We start from the raw sequence: 20855 nt of genomic DNA on the forward strand, positions 1-20855 counted from the left end.
AGCTGCTAATGAAGTTGTGAATTTTAGCAATGAATTAAATTTGCAAAATTCTTACACAAAAATGGATCAAACATGCAAGAAATACTTGCTTTAAATGTAGGCACTTTAACAGGAGCATCTGTGGGGTTTGATTCGCAGCCAGGAACTGCAGTTTTTGACACGTCTATGCCGGGTTCATTTTTCAGCCCTTCAGGTTGCTGCTTGGCACGTACACTCAATACAGAATCTCCAAATGCATTTTGCAGCAAGTTACAGTCTGGTCTGTCTGCACTTACTGGCTTGCCTGAGACTCCACTGATAGCCGCAAGTATTACTTACAACACCAACTGAAAAAAAAAACCATACAGATGGCTTATAAAGGCAGTGAGTATAGTTTTGTATTTTCACAACAATGTAAATATAACTCCCACACACTGTCTCACTGCATTAGGACTCTATAAATCTAGCATGCAGGAGGACCTTTTTCTATTCAGTTTGTTACTACATGATCTTGAAAACCTACTGTCAATTTTTAAGTACATAAAATCAAGAAATAGCCACCAAAAATAAAACCATGAACAGCACATCTTGAAGAAACAGATTCTGAGTTGTCTGGTTCTTGTTTTAGGTGGTTAAAAGGGTAGAAAACTAGTCTGAATCATTTCAGTTCCAGAGACCTGAGGAGGCAGAAGCTGGGCTCTATTTCCTGTTACACATCAAAGAAGTGAAAACAATCCTGTGGGAATAGCGTCAAAAACAACAGAGAATCATTTCGGAGAAAGAGGAATTTTATAGTAGTGTAAAAATTCAGCATAAGTAAACAGATGCACTTCTTGATTAAATAGTTGGCTTGCCATGAGAATGTTATTATCAAACTAGTTCTGCAAAAAATTGATTTGTTTTTACAGAGAATATAACTGTTATTCCAAATAAAACACTTCTTAAACACTCCTTAAAATAATTCACACTTTTTAAGATTAAGGCAAAAGAAGTTTTAGAGAATGATTCTAACAAAATACTTGCAGAAGAAATCCCTGTGCTATGTTTTAAAAACAATGTTGTGTCATCAGCAAGTTGATCAATGAGAAATGTCCTGTTAGTGATAGAAATGCCCTGTATTTGCTTGATTTTATTTGTGAGCAGAGCAGCTGAGCAACAAGAAGCAAAAGATATGGTGAAATTGGACAGCCTTGTCTGATGCCTCGTTGCACATTAAATCTGGCTGATGACCCATGTTTAAGCTTAATAGAGCAGTTGGCATTGTTATATAACTACAAAAAAGGCAAGGCTTTTATGTGAATGATGTAAAAACTGATGTTCAACCGTGTCAAAGGCATTAAAAAAATCTAAAAACAGAATATAGCCATTATCTGGAATTAGGTATGAGTAATTCAACATATCCAAGATAAGCCTGATATTATTGGAAATATGTCTGCTAGGTAAAAAGCCAAATTGCTCTTCATCAGTTATTGACTCTAACACCAGTTTGATTCTCTGTGCAAAGACAAGGGCCAAAATTTTGTAATTATTATTCAATAAGCAAATAGGACGCCAGCTGTCTATTAAAAGCAAATCTTTTTAAGGTTTGGGAATTAGAGTAATTAATCCTTGAGTCATACGCCAGGGTAATGCATCAACTGATATACATTCATAACTGAGGATGAAATCATTTATAGAACTCAGATGACAAGCTATCTGTCCCATTTGTTATTTTTCAGCCTTCTTATAGATTCCAAAAGGTTGTATCTGTTCATCTGGACATAGTGCTTTCAGTGGGAGAAACGTTTCATCACTCATCCAAGTGACTTCTTCAGTCTCAGCTGACTGCAGGTTTCCCCAACCTTATAAACAGTACATTTGCACAATAACTGAAACCAGCCCACTGAATAAACAAAGGCTGTGAGGTCAGTTTCTTAATCATTAACATGCACATTGTCATGACCATTGATCAACAATCACTGATCAAATACCATTGATCAATGGCTAGGAGTACCATTCACAGATTTTTTGACATTTAATAGTGTCACATAAATCCTCACCTTCCTTCCAGTTTGGGAGTGTTTTGTAAAGAGTTTAAAAAGGTCAGAGCATCACTGCGTATAAAGTTTTTTATATATATATAATAGGATGAACATGAATTAGTTATCATTTTCAGGTTATCAGTTACCACTTCTTCTATTCTTAAATGAGTAATTGTTTTCAATTTTGCATGATACTTTTCTAACTTAAAAGTATGAAGAATTCTACTCTTCTTTCTCCAGCCATCGTTTCCTAGACCTTACAAATGCCCCTTCTACTTTCCTCCTATATACTTTGTCCAGAACGTTTCTTGTTTATAGTGGTTGTCGTCTGTTCTATTCTGCGCATGTCTGTTCTGTCTTCGCGCATGTGCAGTTCATTGCTTAGGAAGAATCGGGAAGATGTCTCTGACGAGGTGAGCTTCACGACAAAGCCTTTTGTAGTTATAAATTGCGAAACTGTTAGGAAATAAGATATCGATTCAACCGATTGGTTTCTGGTGTGTAGACTACGATTAATGTATCACACTGATATTTGTGGTATGTACGCTGTCGTTTCTGTATCTGATTTAGTCGATGCCAACGGCTACGGCTAGCAAGTAAAAATGTCGCGAGTTCCACATTTAGCATAGCTAGCTTATCAGCACGCAGCTGTGGTCACGATATGATGTAGTTCGTTGTGTAGACGTAGTTTAGGCAGCCACGTGTTTAAGTTTGCTTCTTTAACATTTTCTCTTAACTTACCTTGTTCATTAGCTATTTGAACTGACACTTACACGCGTGTCTTAATTAACCTCGAAGCTACTTGTTGTCACTAGCGGCTAATGCTAGCCAGGGCTTAGAGCGCCTGTGTTACTGTTCATCACTTTGAGACTTACATGTGGATTCCTGTGTTCAGCTTTTTACCGGCGCCGACCCAGCTGTCCCAAGATCAGTTGGAGGCAGAGGAGAAGCTCCGGGCCCAGAAGTCCTACTCTACCGCCCTGGTTGCATCCCGTAGAGAGCCCCCTCCTTATGGACACAGAAAAGGCTGGATACCTCGCTCACTCGAGGTAAAACCTCTTGCTCGTATGGGATAAGGTTTCTTGTTTGGCTCGCTTATAGTTGGGTCCCCTTTTGTCTAACCTCTACGGTTTGAAGATGAAATCAACCCTGAGTTTTCACTGCAAAATATGTGTTTCTGCAGGACTTTGGAGATGGAGGTGCTTTCCCAGAGATCCATGTGGCTCAGTTTCCTCTGGAGATGGGTAGAAAGAAGAAGACATCAAATGCCCTGGCAGTACAAGTGGATGCAGAAGGAAAGATTAAATATGATGCCATTGCCAGACAAGGACAGGGAAAGGATAAGGTATATGGGCATTTTATCCCTTCGACAGTTAGCAGGAATCCTCTCAATATAATCCAAGGATTTGTTTTTAAATCATAATATAAAAATCAGCAATTCTTTTAAGGCCTGAATAAAACCTCTGTCATGTACATCGCTTTCACACGGCCAGAAAATGACTTTTAGGCTTTTGTTTATTTGCATCTCTGGCTCTGTTTTCATTTTAAAAAGTGGTATTCCTTTATTGGTTTCATTTTTCATGCTCATAGGTGATCTTCAGTAAATACACAGACCTGCTTCCAAAGGAAGTTCTCAATGAAGATGCTCCAGGACTACAGAAGCCAGATGAGGAGGCTATACAAGAGGTAAGAGCAGGTCGCCCTCAGAATTACTTTAGATTTGAGTACTCACTTGTCATTTTTAGAACCATTTACCAAAGAAGTAAGTAAAATTTTTATATAAAGCCGTTTTCAAAACCAACAACAGTCACAAAGTGCTTTTCAGAGGTATCGATGATGTCAGAGAAAAAATGGACAATGTATATTTTTGTCCCAGTAAAGTTGCTGAGCGAGTGAAACAATTTGTCATAATTAGTTTTGACAACTTTGTATTTAGACTTTTTAAACTTAATTAGTAAGAAGTGTTGGACACCAGGATGACTCTGCTTATCTTTAAGATTCGTTTTAGTTGTCTAACAAAATTACTGATTCAAGTCTATTTAATCCTCCTGCAAACTAAACCATAAAGACCTAAATCAGGGCTCGCAAAATCACTAGCCCGACATCCCGGGGCTAGTGATATCTTCAGTCGGGCGACCAAAATCTATCTCAGCCCCGCCCGAGATAGATTTGGCTATCAGGGCTATCATATAGCGACGGGCTATATGATAGCCCTGTAAATGAATGAATAAATAACTAAAGAAAATAAAAGACAGTTCAGGCTGTAGTGTTTTAGTGTACTTGAGATATTACTGATTCTCAGTAGATCAAAGCCTGCAGTGTTCTTGGTGATTGTTAATCTCCCGATTTTGCACCATGCTCAACCTTCATCAATTCATGTTGTTTCCAGTCAGGATGCTTTCTTACTACTAAATGTTTGAGAAGTACAGTTTCTCTTGTGTCATGTGACTGCTTATAATCTCAAACAATTCCTGTATTGCATTTCTTGAATCTGGAATGTAAACATGATCATCCTTTTGTAGCTCACAGAGAAGACCCGCGCAGCCCTGGAGAAGCAGGTGTCTCAAAAAATCGCTGCTGCCATGCCTGTAAGAGCCGCAGACAAACAAGCTCCTGCACAGTACATCAGGTATGTATTAGTCAGAAGATTATCAACACTGCACACAGTCAGGGAGGAGGGTCGGAAAGTTGACTTCCACTTTCTGTAGTGCTCTGTAGTACATGGACCTGAGGCCTTCTTTCAGTTCTACTCCCGTTCTTAAATTCTTTTAATGTGGATACAACAGCTTTTGGGTATAGCTTATTAACAGTAAGCTAATGATGTACACTAGCTAACATAACTACTCGAGTCTAGGAATCAACTCAGATCATACCCCCAAAATTACCTCTTTGTTAATAATGCAGCTCTCCTCTGGATTCACTTGAATTTCAGCCTACAAAACCAGAGTTATCCCTTATATCAAAAACGTATGATTAACATTCAGTATTCTCTCATTTATCGAAATTACCAAGTACTATGTAATCCCTGCACTTAGACTGTATTAGTTTAGTTAGTTAGTTAGTTAGTTATTGATTAATTTCTGCAATACAAGAACAGACGGTACTGATGCAAGCAGAATTATGCAGAACCTTAAACACACTGATCAATTAGTCTGACTCATGATTCTGAGAACATGCATAGATCTGTGTATTTCATGCAAGGCAACAACTTGACAAGAAGCTGATTTTTTTTTTTTATTAGAAAAACGTGATGATCAGAGTTTAGCTGATAAAATATATCACTAACTCATGATGTGAAATGGAAGATTAACTTAAAATTATCATTCACATTACCTGCAGTTATGTTAATTGTTTGTATAAATGGTCAAATGGTGTATCACTAACTTGTGGGATAGCATTATGTTTTCTCCTTTCATACAGGATGCTGTTTAAGGGGCTATTAAATGAACTATTGAAGTATTTGGAGAATTCAGAAAGCTCTTATTGCTGCCACGCAACTACATGCTTGTATTTTTAGCTTTAACGGATGTCAGTGTGGGTTAGGATAAAGTTTTGTCTGTCTGGCACTTTACCCCCATCCTCTCCCTCTTTTCAAGGTACACCCCATCCCAACAGGGAGTGGCGTTTAATTCAGGGGCCAAACAGAGGGTGATCCGCATGGTGGAAATGCAGAAAGACCCCATGGAACCTCCACGTTTTAAGTAAGTAAACATTATCTCCATCATTAATTTATGTAATTTGAAATGTGTTCATTTAACCTTTAATATCTGTTTTGACACTTTAATACATTGTTATGATATCTAGATGTTTATTTTGTAGAATGTGTCCCTTTTATGGGTGTGGTGTTTTGATCACCCTAGAAATTTAAAGTAAGGAGTAAATGAGGACCTCCAAGTAAAATGTGTTAAAAAGTCTTACAGGATTAATTTTTTTTAAACATCTAAAATATTTTGCCTGTCATTCTTCGTGCTTCAGAATCAACAAGAAGATTCCTCGTGGACCGCCTTCTCCCCCTGCCCCTGTGATGCATTCTCCAAGCAGAAAGGTAGAGTTGGCTCAAACAAATGTCCTGCTTTTCAGGCATTTTAACGCTGCATCCTAAATCGAGTTGCTTGCACTATGTTTGATAGTTTCTCAGTTTTGTTACAGATGACGGTCAAGGAGCAGCAAGAGTGGAAGATTCCACCGTGCATCTCCAACTGGAAGAACGCTAAGGTAACATGACATCTGAAATAGTTATTGGGTCGGTTTTGTTTTTTGTACATGACGTGTGCTCACTTTTTTTTTCCTCACTATGCTTGATTGCTCTCAGGGCTACACCATCCCACTCGACAAACGTCTGGCTGCTGATGGGAGGGGTCTTCAAACAGTTCACATCAATGAAAACTTTGCCAAGCTGGCTGAGGCCCTCTATATTGCTGATAGAAAGGTAACGCATGATCGTCAAAGGGAATCTGAAAGGTTGTGCTTTAAAGTGATCGTTCGTTGGTTATATTTAAATGCTGATTGTGTCCGCAGGCCAGAGAGGCCGTGGAGATGCGAGCTCAGGTAGAGAAGAAGATGGCTCAGAAGGAGAAGGAAAAGAAGGAGGAGAAGCTGAGGGAGCTGGCCCAAATGGCTCGAGATCGCAGGGCAGGGATCAAAAGTCACGGTGACAAAGGTGAGCCCTGAAGATAAGAGCCAGGAATATAAAGTTTATTTAATATTCATGGATGTATCTGTGTGAGGCTTTTCTGAGCAAGTAGAGCGGACTCTGTTATCGGTGCTGTCACCACTTCCAAATCGGGAACATGACCGGCATAAATCATGACAACATTTTTCAGTCTGCCAGTGTTGACAGGACCAGTAAGCTGTGAAATGATGTTCCTGCTTCCCCACTGATAATTCACGTATATTTTTGAGAGGAAAAATCAATGTTTCGTGTCTATTTTTTTTCTTCTTTTTTCTTTTTTTACTCCTTGAATGACTGTTTAGCTACAGGACATTGACTGTGATTATAAAATAGAACTTTTGCTATGATAAATGCTTCATCCATCAGCTGTGATTTTGATTCAAATATTCTAAGGTTACTTATAAAACCTTCTCTTGTTCTCTCTTTCTGCCCCGCCCTGTTCCTCTGCTGTTTTCACCCCACACTTCTGTTGCACCATTTCACCTCATGTGTACCCCTTGCTTCTCTCTTCTTCTTTATTATTCGTTTTTTCTTTGCACCCTGTTCTCTCCCTCTTCCCATCCGTCCATCTCTCGCGGCAGGTGGCGAGGACAGCGAGGCCAGGGAGCGTGACGAGATCCGCCATGACAGAAGGAAAGAGAGGCAGCACGACAGGAACATTTCCAGAGCTGCTCCCGATAAGAGGTGCTGGACACGCACTTTAAACGCACCGCATGTGAACTCAACCACCCTTTCCCTCTAAACACGCACGCACACACGAATGCAGTCCGCACTGCTGAATCATTCATGGAGCTAGAGCTAATACTGAACAAACACAGCAGGATCCAGCAGCGCGCTCAGGATCCACAGACTGTTTGTGCATGGGGGATGCGCCGCCAGTGTGCATTTGTGTGTTAAGTCATGTGTTCTGCACGTCAGGTTGTCAGTTGATGGAACTGTGGGTCCCTGGAGAAGGGAAGAAAGTGAAATTCAGAGGAGAGCTCATTACAGTCACAATTCCAGCTGTCAGAAAGCACAGACCTTGTTATCTTAAAATTACTTTTCACTTCACTTTGAGATGACTGTTTGCTGAAGGACAATCAAGATGTTAAAGTCACCAAGAACTGAATAAAAAAACTTCACATTTCAATATATATTTAAGCTTTAAGGCCAGCATACAGAGTTTAAGCAGGCATGCAAGTTTCTCCCAGCATTTTTCCAATATATTTTTATGTATTATATAACATGACATTGAAATGACACTTTTATTCTCTTTAAATTTTTGAAGCTGTAGCACTCAAATTATTACAGCACTTTTAAAGAAAGTTAAAGTAAACTTTCTCTAAAGTTTTCCATGAGTCATTTCTTCTATCTTGTCTTTGATTTCTGCTGAACATCCTTTTGATTTCCTCTTTCCGCGTCCCAGGTCGAAGCTGCAGAGAGATCAGGACAGGGACGTCAGTGAGCTCATCGCTCTGGGCAAGCCCAACCCTCGTTCCTCCAGCGAGGCGCAGTATGACCAGAGACTCTTCAATCAGAGCAAGGTTGGAATGATTCCCACATGTTTTTAGTTCCACTCTTCCAGCGTTCACATCTTGGGGTTTTTTGCTGTGAAGATAAATGTTTCAGAAAGTTTCAGTTCCAGATCAAACTGGATCTTAATCTTTCTTTTTTCCCTCTTTCTTTTCAGGGTATGGACAGTGGCTTTGCTGGTGGTGAAGATGAGACGTACAACGTGTATGACCAGCCTTTCCGCAGTGGCAGAGATATGGCCTCTAACATCTACAGGCCCAGCAAGAATATAGACAAAGATGCTTACGCAGATGATTTGGACTCACTCATGCACAACAACAGGTATGAGGACTTTTTCTTTTTCTTTTTTTTTTCTTCCTTCAGATTTGACCTGTTCACCTTTTTTAACTGTTCTGGGAAGAAAATGATTACAAAAATGTTCCTTTAAGATAAACATAATGTGTTGACAACACATCTAGGAAATTTCACAAAATTTAGAGTGACCCAAGGAAGAACTGAACACAATAAATCAAGAACACCTTGGACTTACTTTATTATATTCATATTCTCATTATGAGGCCATTTCAGAGATATGTTTAATATGTCTAAAAGGGTAAAACAGCTGAAGTGGTGGTATCTGTGTCAGCTTTATCTGGATGTCGTATTGTTCCAGCAAGTAATTAACAACATAACTCAGAAACACAGTGACAGATGTGTGATCATACTTCCTCATGTGGTCCGTGAACCTTATTTCAGAGCTTTCTGCCATGGATACAATTTGGTATTCCAATACGCTCCGTCTGCACAGGACGTGGGTTGCTCATTGTGCATCGTTTGGTGCTGACGGCTTGTTGCTAGCAGACATTCCAGGCTCCAGTTACCTAGATAACTTTGTGATATATATTTTTTTATACCTGAACATATGTCAGCTAGTGGTATCCTGCCTTCTCATTGGTAATTCCTTCAGTCGCTCGCATTGGGAGTTGATTTTTCCCGGAGCTGGTCAATTCACATCGCCAGCAGTTTTCTCACTTATAATAACTTGAAGTCGTCGCTGTTGTCTTGTTTGAATTTTGCTTTTAAAAATGTGTGGAATCTAAGCATAGTAACTGTTAATTAAGCTGCTACCAAGATGGCTAAGCCTACACCTTTTTGCCAAGGGAGTATCTATTTTTTTTTTTTAAATGACAAAGACCTAAAAAATTTCAAGGTTATTCTAATTTTATTTTGAGGCACGAGACAAGCATGCACATGAATCCCAGCAGGAAGTCTCGTCCTTGAGGCAGCAGTGCTACACTCGGCTAGTCGAGCATAGCCTGTCCCATATGTTTAGTCACCAGGTTGTCATTGTGCTTCAGGAATGTTTGGTTGGTCACAGGGTGCGAGACCATTGTGCAAAACAGAATGTTGAAAACAATTTTTGACTGTCGTACATTTACCAGAGACATTTGCTCCATGATATTTTCAGGGTCATTTTCTTCTCATTCAAAATGTTCTGCCCCTTGTCAGTGAGTCCATTTAAATCACCTGCAGATCAGGTAGGGATTGGTAATGAGTTGTTTTCCTGTCCACTTTCAGGTTTGCCCCAGACAAAGAGTTCTCAGGCGCCGACCACGGGCAGAGGCGCGAAGGACCTGTTCAGTTTGAGGAGGATCCCTTCGGTCTGGATAAATTTTTGGAGCAAGCCAAGCAGCACGGCGGCTCTAAGAGGCCATCCACTAGCAACCGCTCCAAGGATGACTACCACGACAAGAAGCGCAGGAAGGAGTGAGAGCAGCTCGGTGCACTTCTCATATAGAGGATCTGATGAGGATGAAGGGGGAGTTGGTGCATCCCCTCAGCGGTTGAGGGGTGTTGTGGTATACAAGTATCTGTCAGGACTGGACATTAAGATTGATGTCTTCTTTCAGTGTGAAAGAGGGTGTAAGGCTGTGTAAAACGCTTGTTTTTTGTTTGTTTTTTTGTCTATTAGACTTTATTAACCCATGTTGAGCATTTGTTGTGAGGCAAAGTATGAGTGGGCTCCGCATCTGAAACATTACTCTTTATACAGTGCAACCTCTTTCATTTCACATGTGGCTGGGAATGGTAATAACTGACCCTGAAAAAATGTAGATTTTAGTCACTGTCTGCTTTTGTTTTATAAACATGTAATGCTGAAGGTTACAGAATAAACTCAACAAGAATTCCTCAGTATTTACCCCCTTTTTTTCTCACTTTCTCCTCACATTCCCTCCTTTTGTTTGTTATGGCAGTGTTTTATTTAAACCCCTCGTACATTTGTGAGCACAGTCCCTATTTTATGGCAGATGTGTACAGCAGCTTAAATGTATCTAGAAGATATAAATCAAGCCAGATTTATAGTTCTTGTACATTACTACCAATGGATTGAATTTCATATCGTGTGTAACTGCTGTGCTTTTTTAATTAGTAAACAAGTTTGACTTGTCTTTCCTTGTCAGTTATTTTTAGTCCGGTTAAGCTTCAGTTATTCTAAACTTTTCCAACATAGTGGGAAGTCCATTAGTTGTGTAATTGCCATAGTTTGTACATAGTAGATTTCCATTATTTTAATCACTTCCTGAGTAATGCAGCCCATTTACATAGATGATTAAAAGTCTGAAATGCATTCAGCAAAGCCATCAATTACAGTGTGTGAGTAGTTTTCAGGGCTCCCCCCCCCCCCACTGGAAATTGGCTGTGCGATTTATGTGATGATTAGGCTAAAACTGGTTCAATTAATTACAATTAATTATGATTTATGCAGCCTGACAGTTTTATTTTCCCCGGCTCTGGAAAATAATCAGCATGGCATTACACAGCCCAGCGGACTCCAAAATCTTTGCACCATGCCATTTTCCACTGATGCTTGAAAAGGGACACACATTGGTTACATGCACAAGACTAATGTGTTCTTCAGTGGGCGCTGTTTGTAGGTATTGACTCCTGCAAGGTTCTGAATGTGATTGTTATGTTGCACATCTTTTTACCAGCAGGTGAGAAATTATAGCCTTAAGCCACAGCTACACAGGAGGCTTAGTGTGAGCAGCTCACTGCTGAGCTGAAGGTCATCTGCAATAATACTTAGTCCTGTATTTATGCACTCTTGGGGTCGTACTCACAGGTTTAAATGGAGATGATAAATTTGCAGTCAGCCCTTAAGCTTGTTCCTATTCTATTTAATATTTCAACTGAGCACAGATCCTGAAATGATACTCGATATATATTAAGGGTATAAATAACACAAGACCATTGTACACATTTACATCTATAGTAGGAATGGTACTGACGATCCAAACTGCATATGTAGTTGTAAAGAAAAAAGTTTTCACAGGACTCTTTGCAGCCATGAAAAGCTAAGTACTGCCTCACCGCTTCCATAAGAGGATGTTAAGTGTGAGCACCTCTGTAAAAGCAGCAGTTTAAGCAGTTTGTCGGTCTGAAGCATTCAGGCGTGTTTGAGCACAATGACACAATCGTCCCAGTAAATCCACTCCAAGGTCAGACGGTGTAATGCTCAGAGAAACTGCAGCAAATCCAAGAGCCACAACTCAGACTCTACAGTCTCAGTTGGCATGATAAACGTTAACGTTCATGACAGTGCAATTGAAAAAAGATTGAACAACTGTGGCTTGTTTGGGAGGGTTGATAGGAGAAAGCTTCTCTCAAAAAAAGAACATGTTAGCACAGTTAGGCTTTGCAAAGTTGCATCTGAATAAAGCAAACAGCATATCAGCACAAACACGTCATATCAGGTGTTAAACATGGTGGTGGAGGTGTAATGATTTGGGTTTGTTTTGCAGCTACAGGACCTGGGCACCTTGCAGTCATTGATTTGGTCTATAAATCCTCTGTATATTAAAGTATTCTAAAGTCACATGTGATGCCATCTGCACACAGGTAACGTCTGGTCGAAACTGGGTCATGCAATAGTATAATGGTCCCAAGCACAGCAGCAAACCTAGAAAAATTGTTGCAATGGAAGAAACCTCCGACAGAACCAGGCTCAGGGAGGGGCGGGGCCATCTGCTGTGACGAGTTGGGGTGAGAGAAGGAAGACAGGATAAAGACATGCTGTGGAAGAGAGCCAGAGATTAATAACAAGTATTATTCATTAGAGAGGTCTATTAACACATGTTGAGTGAGAAAGGTGGCTGAAAAGCAAATATTTGATGCATCATTGGAATCCCCCAGCAGCCTACACCTATTGCAGCATAACTAAGGGAGGATTCAGGGTCACCTGGTCCAGCCCTAACTATATGCTTTAGCAAAAAGGAAAGTTTGAAGCCTAATCTTAAAAGTAGAGATAGTGTCTGTCTCCTGAATCCAAACTGGAAGCTGGTTCCACAGAAGAGGGACCTGAAAACTGAAGGCTCTGCCTCCCATTCTACTTTTAAATACTCTAGGAACAACAAGTGGTTCGTCGTAACGAACATTGTAATGAAGAGTGGGCCAAAACTGCTCCACAATAATGTGATACAGTCATACAGAAGTTATTTCTGCTAAACATGGTTCTACAACCTACTGAATCATGGGGTGTACTTAACATATAGATTCCTATGAAAACCTTATTTTTCGTATGAGCCTAACTAGGTATAAACATGTGTAATGAATATGGCAGAAGAAATTCGAGTCCAAAATAAAATAAAGGTTGAATGGACTATAGTTTAAAATTCATTCTCCTCACTGTGCTGATACAGTTCTCACCTCCCCTCGGACCAGAGGAAAACGCTGCGAAAGACCCGAACTCGTCTACCGACTGAGAAACCAGGCGCGAACACATTAAACTCTCGCTCAGTTTCAGCAATGTGGCTCTGATGTGATTTAACACTGACCTATACTTGTGAAGAAAGAACCCGACATGCTCCAAAGTCATCCAATTCTTCACCAGTGTGGGGGAAAGGAGGTGGTTTGTCACAGTCTCCCCTCTGCTCATGAGGAAATGAGCTGAATAATAAAAAAAACATGAGTCAGTGTTAGGAGAGGGCTCAGATATTGTAATATTGAGAGCTGTCCTGATTTTTCATTTCTGCGTGAGGCATCATTTTTAGGATCACTCTATTGTCTCGAACATGTTTGATATGATGTTATATTATCTGGAACAATGACACGAAAGGGGAACAAGCTGTATACGAATAAATGTTGAATGGACGGATAGAAACTCATTCAGCCACCAGTGTGAGAGGTGCTTTAGGGACAGCGGGGGTTTATTGTGAAGGCTTGATATGAGTGTCAGTGTGAAGAAATCAATATGACAGACACCAGCTGAGGGTAACTGAATCACAAGTGTAGTCACGACTCTCACGTGTGGTTGTGGAGGCACAAAAAGAAAGAAGGTAAAAAAAAAAATGTTGTAAAAAAACCCAAAAGTCAACACAATTTAAACTTTCCTATCTCAAAACAACAGGAAAGTTGTGCTTCCCTTCAGCCGCATTTGTGCTTAGACCACTGCGGAAGCACTGAGGACAGCTTGATAATGGGCCTCCACTCCACTCTTGTCTGCCTTTATGGATGTGCACAGAGGAAGATGAATGAGATTCTTTATTCATGAAGGTAAGAGGAAATTGGTTCCTTGGCATTGCCTTTGTGTGCTGCTCAGTGTAAACCGTGAACATATTGTGTCGGGACATAATGGAATCCTCAGGTCACCAGCCGGGACCGTGATGGATAGCTCCTTATCTGTGGTCCACAAGGAAACAAACCCAGAAATAATAAACAATATTGAGTTGTTGCGGCACATCTTTCCACTCGTTGGACTTGAAGGAGGATAGCTTAGTTTATTTTGTGATTCCTTTTGTGATCCCCACCCCACCCCTTCCTCCTGTTGGTGGCAGCAAAGCAATAAGTTTGGTGATAAATGTTCTAGCCTGCTGCTGATGACCTGTCGGAAACAGTGGCCGGAGAGAGATCTTGTCTCCCTCTGTGTCTCTTCCAGTATTGAAGGCAACCTTTTCATTTTGTCAGAGAAACACCCCCGCATCCACGGAAAACACTGGATCCATTCCCCCTCTGCCATGAAACTGGCATGGCTTATCTACTCTGTAGGACAAAAGGTCAAAAATCCCTACTCTCTCTATGGTCTCAGAGATGGATTGTTCTTTATTTACGTAGGCAAAGTGCAAGAAATGTAAATTTGATTTACAGCAGCAATAATCTAGAAAATATACTTTCACTTGACCACCACATTTTGCCTTCAGAACTCCCTCCATTCATAACAGAGATTTTAGTCCACATTGACATGATAGCAGATGATGATAATGCATATTTGTTGGCCGCACACCTATGATGTGAAATTCCCATTGCACCAAATCCCAAGGGAGATCTATTGGATTGGGATTTGGAGACTGTGGAAAAAACAGTCTGAGATTATCTGAGTTTCATGACATTACACATGATCGTGCTCCAACCGTCTATCAGAAGATCAGTATGATGTGGTCGTAAAGAGATGTAGATGTTCAGTGGGCTGTGGTGTTTAAACAATGCTCAGCTTGCACTAAGGAGGCAAAAAAAAAATGCCAAGAAATTCTACAAACACCATTACAACAACACAATCATCCTAAACTGGTGATAAAAGGCAGGATGGATTCACTGGTTCATTTTGTTTACATCAAATTCCGATCCAATCATCTGAATGTCTCAGCACCAATCAAGACTCAATGTTCTTCCAAACGTCTATTGTCCCGTTTTTGTGAGTCTGTGTGAATTGCATCCTCACTTTCGTGTTCTAAGCAGAAAGGCTTAGAACACACCTGGTGTGGTCTTCTGCTGCTGAAGCCCATCTTCTTCAGGGTTTGACAAGTTATGCATTCAGAGAAGCTGTTCTGCATATCTTGGTTGTAATGACTGATTTGAGTTGCTGTTGCCTTCCCATGATTCCACCATAGCTTTGCAGACCCTTTTTATCCTCTTTTAGCTCATTGTTTTGGATTTAGCCTGGAAGATCAAATTAGCACCTAGCTAGTAAATATAAGGGAACATTTGACTGCAAATTAAGGTGTTGTTCCTTGTCTACTGCTTACTTATTAATTAACTTGGTAAGTTTAAAATGTGTCAGGGCTGTGTTTACATCTTATTTCTGTGCTATTAAAAATGTCAAAGAATTAATGCTGATTGTAATATGTGAAATATTCATACCGTCTTTAACTGGCAGAAAAAATATATATTTATACGCTGAACATTTAGCATAAAAAACATGACCTACATTATGTTCCAGCAGTCTTCTACTTAAAATGTTTATTTTATATTGTAATCTAAAAATATTCCCCTTTGGGCCTGATACGGTTTTTCACTCAAACACATACTGGGATATTTATAGGGTTAGTACAGTTTACAAAGCCACACAGTCTGGAAATTGAATATGTCAAACTGACACTCAGCACTAACAGCAGCACACACCTGAGCAACCTCTTTCCCGTGCCCCTCAATCACGTTCTTATCATTAGTTCCTCATCTGCGCATATTCACGCCAGAATTCACTCCTCATAATGCAAGCGGTGTAGAGGTGGACAGAGTCTGCTGCTCTCTGGAAAATAGTCCACCTGTCAATCTGTCTGTCCCGCCTGCCTTACCTGACTCCATGAAGGAGGCTCTGTCCTCTTCTCAGTGGCTCTCTCTGCTGATAATCTGTGACAGAGGCAAGGTTTAGACAGGTGTAACAATCTCTAATGGTGGTGTCAGTCAGAAAGCAGCCTAGCTGCTGCACAGTGGCGACAGGATCCATCCAACATTGTGGAGGTGTGCGTATGGATTTTTTTTCTTTCCCCATTGCCTACAATATTAAATAGTTGTCTTATATTGTGTGGTTGCTTGATGTATACTTAACTTGATAAGAAAACTCAGAAGAGGGCCACAAGATTTTTCTAATTTCTCACCCATATGGGATGGACTGCTCTGCTCCCTGATGGATTATAACCACAGCAGCTGATCTCTTCATTTATAAAACAAGCAACAAGGAATCACAATGGTGGAGTAAGCTATATTGCTCGTATGAGTATCACCTAATCCTCCTCCATGCTACGCCCATACTGACTATTCTCCCTTTAGCCGTTTACAGTGTCACAAGCAGTGCTCTAATTAACACTTTGTCCCTACATGATTGTTGGAAACATTGATTACAGGAATTATTAGTGAGCGCCGGGATGGATCATTGATTGGGATATGACTTGCAAATTCTCTGCGAAGCGGAGCGTAATTCCTAGCGACGAGCACCCTCGTTTATACTCATTTATATTCTTACTTGTGTACCAGTTTGATTTCATCATTTGTTATCGCCCTGCGTTTAGACACCGCCGAAGTTAAAAATGGCTGCTTGCCTAGACTTCCTCTAGTGCTGGGTCTTAATAGGCTGTCGTGGGAATAGGAGGAGAGATTGATTCTCCTGATGATTTCATTAGATGACATCAAAGCGGGGAAATTGCAGCAGAGAGCAGGAATGCATCTTCGGTGAATGGGAAATAATGCCCTGTTTGAATTACACTGTAAGAACATTGGCACGGACATATGACCTTGTCAATGGAGATATTGTAATTATGATGTTTTTCTCATCAGGGAAGTTTTCTTGGGGCATCACGCTGGGGTAGATTATGATAATAAGGTATTTGGATTATGATACAAGAGCAGGCAAATAGGTTTTATAGCACCGCGGATCAGTGAAAGAATCAATATCTGTAAAGAGTTTTTGCATTCATAGTATGTCTGAGTCACTGCAGGTATCCAATCAGCCAGGTGCCCAGGGAAAGAGTTGCTATGTGCAATGTTCTCCTTTTGAATATGAATAAATTACAAGGATAATTTTCCGTTTTCATGATGAGCATGAAGCTGTTGTTTGGCAAATTTTGAAAAAACACCAACAGGTAGCATGAGTAGGCTAAAGCTGAATATCAGGTGGCTGGAAAGTTTATGTTTGCTTGAAAGAGGAGGCTTGGGGTACATATGCTCACAGGCATAATTACTCTCATGTTGCATTTAGATTCAAATATTTTATAGATAATAGATCCTCATGTCTAACCAGAGATGGGGAGAGGATGAAAAAATCCCTTTGATCAGTTCCCATAACAGACCATATTATTTTAAAGCGGGCTGCAGATGTTAAAATGTTAACATCAGACGAACAACAGCACGGGTCAGTTAAACTCACAGCCAGTTCATAAAGAAAACAAGAACTCACAATACAAGTTGTCATTTTCTGCCATTGCATCGACAGATAGGATCTTAGCGTTCCCCCATCTGGCAAATTCCCCATTAATCTTAGCATAGACTGTATATGTACGATGGGAATAATCACTGTGACTTAGGCCTCACTCAGTAGCAACTCGTCAATGAGAAAACAGCCTGCTGTGTCATTCAGTCATGCACTTCTGCACACTGGAGCTTCTTCTTGCATACAGTGGAGTCGCCACCTGGTGGCCATTAGAAAGAATGCAAGTTTAAGATCTGCACTGACTTCAGTATTCATTATATATTTATTGCTCAGGAACATAGAAGCAACTTTACATTTTGTTAAGATTAAAAAAAATGCTAGATATCAACAGCCTTGAAAACTGTATGTAGCAATAGTAAGAAAAGTTAAATAACTCTCAAAGGCTGGAAGTGTCATGGTCCTGGGTTGGTGACCCAGCGCTTTGTGTTTACTATTATCATTTTCTAGTTTATTCTGATTTTGTATTAGTTCTTTGGGTTTGGTCAGCGTGTTTATTACCCCTACCTGTGTCTTCCCTCTGTGCTCCGTTCGGGTCCTCGCGTTTGTGTTGTAAAATAGTCTGTGTGTTTCCTGTTTTACTTTGTAGATCTGTGTCTCGTTATGTCCATGAGTCCCAGCTGTGTGCCCACCTGTTCCTCGTTTCCTCATGTGCCTGCCAGTGTATTTTAGTCCCTGTCAGTTAGTTCTTGTTGTCGCGTTGTTAACGTCAGTTCACCCTCAACCTGCTGTGTGTTTTGTCTCCCGCTCCGGTTTAGTATTTCTTTTCCAGTGTTTTAGTCCTTAGTTCCTCTGTCCAGAGTTTTGTTTGTCTTTTGGTGAGTTTAGTTAAGTAGGGTTTTTCCCAGCAATAAAGCTGCGCTTTAAGTTTTACTTCCGTGTCTGAGTCTTGCATTTTGGGTCCACCACTCCTGCCTGCCTGCCACACTGCACATCATGACAGGAAGCTTGTTAACTAATTGCTACTTTCATTCCTATAGTGTTGTGTAGGACAACTATATTATAACTACAAGTAAGGCAATGAGAGTAATTATGGACTTGTTTGTTTCACTGACCAGTTAATCATTGTATTAAGTAAGATACAAAGTCAAAAAATGAAGTCATGGTCATCCAAATTATGGAAGATATACAAAATCAGGCCTCTTGAGCATTCATTTGCCCATGTGTCTGTTAAAATCAGGGTTGGCATGAGACAAATCAGTCTAACAGCCAATCACAACTAGCCAAAATAAATCAAAAACTAAAAGAAAAAGCCCAATACCAGTAGAGTTGGCAACTCTAATTGGGAGTTTGTTAGGATTTGAGTATACAGATTTGAAGGTGCTAAGAGTTTCACTGGGAGTGAGCTGGAGACAAAGTTAAAGAGTCAAGACTGAGATGTTTTGGACATGTGCAGAGGAGGGGTAGTGGATATGCCGTTAAAAGAATAAGAGGATGGAGCTCCCAGGCAGGAGGAAAATAGAAAGATCATAGAGAAAGTTCATGGATGCAGTGAAGGAGGACATGCAGATAGTGAGGTATATAATCCACCTAACAGGACAAGCTGAAAGAAGAAGAGAAGGGTACACATTTTAATTCTACCCTATTTAACCCACTCTTCTAGGAAAACTACAGATCTGGCACCCCTGGCAGGAATGGAGGTCAATTTTTAATATCTTTTCAGCTCTTAGAGTTCAGTACCTGGGACTGCTGCCTCACTTGCTTTAGTTGGGAACCCTTGGACGTGCAATATGTAGCAGCTGAAAAACAAAAAGGTCTGTGATACTGTTAAGATTATATCTCAGAGGTGAATCTGTTCCATATTTATCATAACACGTAACATAACTTGGAATTTGAATTATTAACAAATTACAGTGTAACGACTATCCAAAGCATCAGATCTGTTTAGGGGATAAAGCTAATAATTACCAGCAGACAGAGGTCATACCAAGAACAAACAAACTGCTTGCTCATTTTACGTGAATATGGTTTCTAGTCTCATCAGAACGAATACCATCAACGTAAAAGCTCCTTGCACTATCTGCATCCATGAGCGCACGTCCCTGTACCTCTTAACCCTGCCTCTGATCCTATTAAAGCTGGATCCTTATCACCTTTATCAGGGTTGGAATGGATGGGTGCTTAACTGCATTTGTGCACAGCAGTAAGAGCTGACCAGGCTGATGTTCCATTAATCCACAAACAAGGTTACCACCTTGAGAGGAGGGCTGACCATTGATTAGAGAATTAAATCATCAGATTTTATCATCAGTGTCTTAATTGCAGATGTGACACCGAAGCAACACACCGATGCCGCTTAACTCTGAACTATATTTAACCGACAGCACCAGCATATAACCTCTGACTGCAGGTACAGGAACAGATGGGGCTCAACCTTTCCATAGCCCAACAGTGCCATCTAGGAGGCTAAAAGTGGGAATGGGTTTTTAAAGAGTGTCAACAGCCCTGATAATATTTCCACATGAAAATATTCCTCCAGCACCCAAACAAATACATGCAAATAATTGAGCCAGAAAGGAGCATAATGCTGCCTTACAGCAGGAGGATTGTACAAACAGTCACATATTATCCAGCACTGTGTGCTGACAGGCACGTTCCCCCACAAGACATGTACCAAACAGGAAAAGAACAGGAAGTACAACAAGGACGTTCACCACAAAACCCTGGCTGTGTGTCCAGGAAATGCCATTGTTGCTGCACTCTTTCACAACAGAGATCTCTTCCCTGCCCGTGTACTTCAAATATGGTCACTGGAAGTGTTTCTCCCATGAAGTAATAAGTAATTCAGGCATTAATAGTGGAATAAATTTATTGCACAGTATACACGGTGACGTAAGTGGTTTTATAGCAAATTATTAAAAGGTGAGAGGTAGTTTATTCAATAAGATAAAGTTTGTGTTATCTGCGAATTTAGTTTAGGTAAAAGGTTTGATGTCATCATTTACAGGGACACTTCGGTTTGTTTAATGCAATAACACAGTCATAATCAATCACCAATATTTTTCCACACCGAAACTTAAAAGTTTGGGGGGGGTTGTTTTGTTTTCTTCAACCACCTGAAATACTAGTCAGTTTAGAACTTGTTCTGTCTAGTTTTATTATAACCTTCATCCTTTTTTCTTTTTTTTCAGTAGCAGACGCGTTGAAGATTGTTTTGTATCTTCTCGGCCCATAAAAAACGTCAGTGGAAAAGGTGCTCAGTTGACGCCCAAGCGAAGGTTATTCTGGGTTATTTCCAAGGCCCGGACTTTAGGACGTCCCACGCTAACGAGAGGGTGGACCTAGCAGAGAGGGAGGGGAGGAGGAGTAGACTAAGAGCTCTCACACTGTTCCTAATAAAACGCAATCTCATCACTTCGTTAAATCCCGCCAACGAAACTTGCAGATGATGTTTCGTGAGCTTAATGGCGAATTGTTTACCTAAAAAATTGGGAGAAACGTGACAAATGCTAATTGCAATGAATCCAAGACCCCAAAGTAATTATCATCACTCTTC

General features: G+C 40.4%; 1 protein-coding gene across 1 annotated transcript; it reads left to right on the forward strand.

Moving 5' to 3' along the window:
- The first annotated feature begins 2359 nt into the window (after window positions 1–2359).
- Window positions 2360–10045, forward strand: snw1 (SNW domain containing 1). The gene is made up of 14 exons (XM_063496150.2): window positions 2360–2413; window positions 2896–3049; window positions 3184–3345; window positions 3591–3686; window positions 4523–4629; window positions 5597–5701; window positions 5976–6045; window positions 6150–6215; window positions 6313–6429; window positions 6519–6660; window positions 7254–7356; window positions 8078–8195; window positions 8342–8505; window positions 9742–10045. The coding sequence occupies exons 1-14, from the start codon at window positions 2400–2402 to the stop codon at window positions 9932–9934; spliced, it is 1611 nt and encodes a 536-aa protein (XP_063352220.1). The 5' UTR covers window positions 2360–2399; the 3' UTR covers window positions 9935–10045.
- The last annotated feature ends 10810 nt before the right edge of the window (window positions 10046–20855 follow it).

This window comes from Pelmatolapia mariae, linkage group LG15 (genome assembly GCF_036321145.2).
Source record: "Pelmatolapia mariae isolate MD_Pm_ZW linkage group LG15, Pm_UMD_F_2, whole genome shotgun sequence".
Lineage (NCBI taxonomy): Eukaryota > Metazoa > Chordata > Actinopteri > Cichliformes > Cichlidae > Pelmatolapia > Pelmatolapia mariae.